The sequence below is a fragment of the Leptosomus discolor genome, chromosome 5 (genome assembly GCF_034619465.1).
Source record: "Leptosomus discolor isolate bLepDis1 chromosome 5, bLepDis1.hap2, whole genome shotgun sequence".
NCBI lineage: Eukaryota > Metazoa > Chordata > Aves > Leptosomiformes > Leptosomidae > Leptosomus > Leptosomus discolor.
In genome coordinates, this window is record NC_141395.1 from 34,709,928 (window position 1) to 34,715,927 (window position 6,000).

A 6,000-nucleotide genomic window follows, 5' to 3' on the forward strand; every position below is an offset into this window, starting at 1 on the left:
TTCTTCAGTGGCACTCTAACCTGTGGACTAGAATACTGACAGATGCTCTTTAAATATAAAGAGAAAAAAGAATGCAGGAATTCCAAGCACAAGAACTTTGCAGTCTGTATCGTTCCTTCCTTCTGCATCAGTACAATGCTTAAACCAGATTCCATAGAGGATTTCATTTTAACAAAAGCTGAATTATAATTTCTACAATATAAAAGAGATTAAATTTAAAATACAGTGAAAGTTTCCTACTTTGTATTCAAGCTGTAACTGGCAAAATACAGAACAGGATTTACAGAACTACAAAAGATACAAAGATATGATACTGTTAATAACAGTTTCGGGCTTATTATTAACCGCAAGACACCAGTCAAAAATATGAGGTCACAACAACTGTCCCTCAGGGAACCATACTGTTTAATATCTTTATCAGTGACACAGCCAGAGAGATCAAGTGCACCCTCAGCAGGTTTGCAGATGACACCAAGCTGAGTGGTGCTGTTGACACACCTGAGGGACGGGGTACCATCCAGAGGGACCTGGACAAGCTTGAGAAGTGGGTGTGTGTGAACCCTGTGAAGTTCAGCAAGTATAACTGCAAGGTCCTGAACCTGGGTTGGGGCAATCCACAGTATCAATACAGGCTGGAGGATGAAGGGATCAAGAGCAGCCCTGCTGAGAAGGACTTAGGGGTGCTGGTGGATGAAAAGCATGAGCCAGCAACGTGTGCTCACAGCCCAGAAAGCCAATGGCAGCCTAGGCTGCATCAAAAGCAGTGTGGCCAGCAGGTCGAGGGAGGTGATTCTACCTCCCTACTCTGCCCTGGTGACACCCCACCTGGAGTGCTCTGTCCAGCTCTGGAATCCTCAGCACAAGAAATATATGGACCTGCTCATCACAAAAATGATCAGAGGGATGGAGCACCTCTCCTACAAGGACAAGCTGAGAGAGTTAGGGTTGTTCAGCCTGAAGAAGAGAAGGCTCCGGGCAGACCTTATAAAGGCCTTCCAGTACTTAAAGGATGGCTACAGGAAAGATGGTGGTAATCTTTTTAGCATGGCCTGTTGCGACAGGACAAGAGGTAATGGTTTTAAACTAAAAGAGGGTAGATTTAGACTAGATACAAGGCAGAAATTTTTTACGAGGGTGGTGAAACACTGGGACAGGTTGCCCAGAGAGGTGGTAGAAGCCCCATCCCTGGAAACATTCAAGGTCAGGTTAGACAGGGCTCTGAGCAACCTGATCCAACTAAAGATGTCCCTGCTCACTGCAGGGGGTGGGAGTAGATGGCCTTTAAAGGTCCCTTCCTGCCCAAACTACTCTATGATTCTAAGAAAGCTGCAAGGGCTGCAACCCGTAGTTGGTAGCCACTCTATCTAAAACAGGCATCTTGAAGTTGTCACCAGACTACAGATAACCGATCTCCAACTAAGAGATATAAACACCTGTCAAGTCACTACTTTCTGTCCGCTTGCATAGTTAGACACTGATCCCATTAACAGCGGTGCATAACCATTTACTGAGAACTTACCAAGATGCAGACAAAACTACATATTTATAAACATAGACAAAAGACGGACATGTTTTAGTAGATGTCAGTGTTTATGGTAAAAACAAGAACTGTTGCTTCAAAACCTTAGTCTCTAAGGAAGTTATGAAAGGTCTAATGAAAGCGCACTTCTAACAGTTTCTTGCATCTGTATGTATCTTCTTGCATCTGTGCGTATTATATCCACACTCTGACTAACAGGATTAACAGTGAGACGAACCACTGCCTGGTTACCATACGGTTATTCCTCCAGAATCTGGCCTGGGTGCAAAAGCCAAATTCGTTTTAAAAGATATCTCCAGAATTCATCCCTGTCCTTAAAAAGGAGCGCTACCACTCCCTTGACACTTCAAGGAAAAAAAAAATAAAATTAATAAAACACTTCCATTAACCATTTTGCTATATTCCATATACTAGTACCCATCAATACTGCAATGTAGCTATACTTTAAAGTCAGGGTTGCTCACATTTTGGTTCTCCCTCACCTTATCAAGGCCTTTGTAATTTAGAAATAGCCTACACTAAGATAAACTATGTTTGAATCTACTACTGTCCAGTGTAAGATGGAAAAACAACAACGCACACTTATACTGCAAGTAAAAGTTGTTCACTTTTGCAGTTATATTGAAAGTAGAAGTAAATGCTATTAAATATTATACAAGTTTATAATTTAGGACTGTACTATGTTATTGTGCTTTAATTTTTTATGCATGAACATAGATATGATTCCATTTTAAACCACAGCCTTTATTAATAAAAATTATCAGTCTATGACCACTCGCAGTTCAAGCTCAAATATTTTCCTTTCCAAAATGCATTAAGTTTCAGGTGAATACCCAGACTGAAGGCTGGATAGCAGGGATAAGGAGGTGGTGGAAGACATTTAAGAAAAAAAAGCAAAGAGAATCTGATTATGCAATGGGATACTACCTATTTCATCAGCCACAGACCTCATAATTTATTCCCTCTATGAGGAATTAAACTGCTCTAAATTTCTGTACAGTCTTTGCACAGAACATTCCAGGTTTTCACTTGCAACTCCTGCTCCCTGTATACAAGACTGTTAGGCAAGCAAACAAGCAAGAAAATCTTAGCACTGTCTTTTGACATTATAGGTTATTCCAGTATCCTACGACCATGACCTTACAACCAAATAGAAAAAAATAATCCCCCAAAACAAACAAACAAAAAGAAAACGTAAAAAGGACTACTGTCTTCCCAGTTGGGTCCACAAGCTGTATGCCAAACACAACTCAAACATTATACACGGCTGGATGGCAAAGTGCTGGAACTGGCAAAACACACAGACTGTACTGACTCAGCCCAGTTGTCACTTTAGTCCAGAAACCTGTCTTTTGAAGAACTTTACTTTCCTTCTGAACCCTGCACACTGTCTTAACATAGCAGTGATTTCCACATGCAATGTACCATTTACAAATGCTTAAGGAAGATTTTTATAGTTCTACATTAAGGACAGTAAGAATGAAAGCATCCAGCAGCCTGGCTAACGTGCCACTAGGAACTCCTGCCTAGCCTGAACCGAAAAGAAACTGTTTCCAGCTTTTTCCTTGTTCGTGACTCTATGCTATATATTTTACACAATTGTTCCTTCTTCATTTTGCAGTAAGGCTCAATGAACAAGCATCTGACTTTCAAATACATCCTTTTGTCAAAAGCCAAAAACTATTAAAAGTGTAAAACTGGTTTGTAGCTACACAGCTTTACCAGACATATTAGAAATTTTAGGATTTCCCTACCTGATGCTAGCTGTAGGAAGCTGTTACAAAAGCTCCATTCAAGAAAATGTTACCTCTTTAATAAATCACCTTTTCAACATCGTCAAAACCCCCTCACAGTTGGCATACTGGTTTTTCCTAAGTTTTTAATGGTAGTGTCTGTATTTTTCAATGAAAACGGAAGTACAACCTTTATAAACCACGCCTACTTGAGCCACAGCCGACTAATTTTTTTGTTCCAAAACATTATGTACAGAGCTAATTCAAAGAGAAGACTTCATATATGTTGAACAATAGTATAAATGTAATGATACACAAGATCATGCATTATATTGTACATGGTTATATAACCTGACATGCATGCATTTCTTTAAGGAGTTTGACAGAAGAAACCATAAGTGATGCCTTTAAAAACAACCTATATCCCATTGAAACAAAAGGCTTGAACTGAGCTGAGCAGCTAAGACATTTCATGGGAGCTTCTTTCTCTGCCTGCCATGTTGAAGGAGTACAAGTTCCTAAAAAAAAAAAAAACAAAACAAAACAAAAACACCCAAAAAACAAAACCCACAACCCAAAAGCAGAACTACTAACTGGCCTTGTGGAATCTTTTCAAGACTTCCTCTTAGCATTAGTCTAACAAAGACTTTGCTCAGTGTTAAAACAAGGTACTCATTTCTTGGCCTTACTTCCTCTGCCTTTTGCTTTGTCCATCTAGGTAATAAGCACAGCAAAGCCTGGGAAAGTGGCTTGGCTTTAGATTTTAATTATGCCACCCTATAATTGGTGCAAAGAAGACTCATGGGCGGCCTACATGAAAGCCAAGGGGCATGTTCCAAATGTGCACAAAGGGGATGGGTCTTCATGGGGCTTTAAGTTAAGCTGTCAAACTTCTTGTAAAAGGCTATCAGAGACACTAAGTGTACCCACATTCAAACAACCAATGGGCAAATTGTCAGATGGGGGGGAGTGGGAAATGAACAAGACTTTTTCAAGACCTGCATAATGCTGAGGACTAACAGAGCAGAGTGCTAAGGAGAACCATCAATCCATTTACCTCATCGTTATACTCCATCCGTGGTATCCACTACTGGTCATCACCAGGGACACAAACTGGAGCTGATACACCTGTCCTTGACCTATTTTTTTAACAATATTTCAGGTTCTAAGTGAAGGAATATTAACTTCATAAACATATACAGTCTTATCATTCTATTACCTGCATGTACTTTTGTCACTTATAGACAGATGAGCACCTCTTGGCACAGGGACACGTTCCGCAGCACTTATGGACATTTGTACACACCACTAACAGGTGGTAATACCTATCCCTAACTGCACTCGATGTAGGTGTAGAGAAGACAGTGCTGCAAAACTTCGAGCACAGAACTACAGTCCACTTATACTGCCTTTAATAATTAATGTAAGATGACACAGCTTTCACTTCTCTTGGAAAATATTTTATGCAAGTAGCAGCGCTAGAAAAAACACACTAACGCACTGTCTCCTCTGAGCCAAACGCGGGCACCCTCCACACATACCACAGCCTTACGTGGGAGGGACCCCAAGCCCTGTGGAAGCTCAGGGCGTGGACAGGATCCCAAGCAGCGCTGACGGCAGCCCCGAGAGGGGCACACGCTCCCCACGCCACGCGTCTGCGCTTCCTTCCCGCTCTGAGCCCGCCTTCCACGACGCGCGGGACTCCAACAGGCTGGGCAGCCCGGCACCTCGACACCGGGCGGGCGCCCCGAGCACCCACCCGGCGGGACGCGGCAGCCGGGCCCGCACCGCCCTGCGCACGCAGCGCACAGGCGCGGCCGCGCCCCTCCCCGCGCCCGGCCGTGACAGACCCCAGCCTGCCGCGGCAGCGCCCGACAGAGGCGATGCCCGCGCCGAGCGGCGGCCCGGCCCTCGCACCTGCCGGGGAAGCGGCCCGGCGGCCCCCGCGCCCCGCCCGGCCCCCTTCCGCAGGCACCACGCGTGCGAAGAGGAAGGCGGCGCTCACATGGCGCCTCCGCATCCCCCGCCGCCCGGCCCGGCCCGGCCCCGCCGCCCCTCTCGCACTCACTTCTCCCCCCCGCCGCCGCCTCCGGCCAGCTCCTTGCCGCCGCCGTGGTTATTGTTGTGGCCGCTGTCGGCGGGGGGCTCGCCGGGGGTCGGCGGCGGCGCCTGCGTCCCCTTCCCCGGCTCCTCCAAGGCTCCCTCCGAGCGAGTGCACAAACCCCGCGCCGAAGGCGGCGGCAGCCCCGGGCCGCGGCGGGAGGCGGGCGGGCTCGTCCCGAAGGCGACTAGCGGCGGCGGGAGGCGCCTGGGGCCGGCGCCGGGACCCGGGCCGCCGGCCGCCCCCGGCGGGCCGAGCAGCAGCAGCTCCCGCAGCAGCGCCGAGCGCCACAGCCGCATCATGCTGCGCCACTTCCCTCCGCCGAGTGCCCCAGCGCGTCGGCCTGCGGCGCCGCTAGCGCCCCGCCGCGCCCGCCCCCCGCTCACCCGATTGGCGGCGGCTGCGTAACTGTCAGGCACGCTGCATCCTCATTGGCCAGTAGGGCCGCCACTCCGGCCGGGCCACGCCCCCGGCACGGGACGAGCCGCTCGGGGGCTGCTAGGCTCTCGGCGCGCGGGGCTGGCGGCGCAGCGGAGGGGGGCGGGAGCTCGTGGGGGCCCGCGGGCGGGCGGCGGCGACCAAGGCCGTAGGCCCGGTAGGAGCCACGGCCGACGGGGCGGGAGCAG

The 6,000-nt window shown here is 48.1% G+C and overlaps 1 protein-coding gene across 1 annotated transcript in view; it reads right to left on the reverse strand.

Moving 5' to 3' along the window:
• Positions 1 to 5,676, reverse strand: part of GLS (glutaminase) — a 63,523-nt gene extending 57,847 nt beyond the window's left edge. The window contains exon 1 of the mRNA XM_086466220.1: positions 5,342 to 5,676. Coding sequence (XP_086322346.1) covers positions 5,342 to 5,676 — 335 coding nt within the window. The remainder of the gene's footprint in view (positions 1 to 5,341) is intronic.
• Between the last annotated feature and the right edge of the window lie 324 nt (positions 5,677 to 6,000).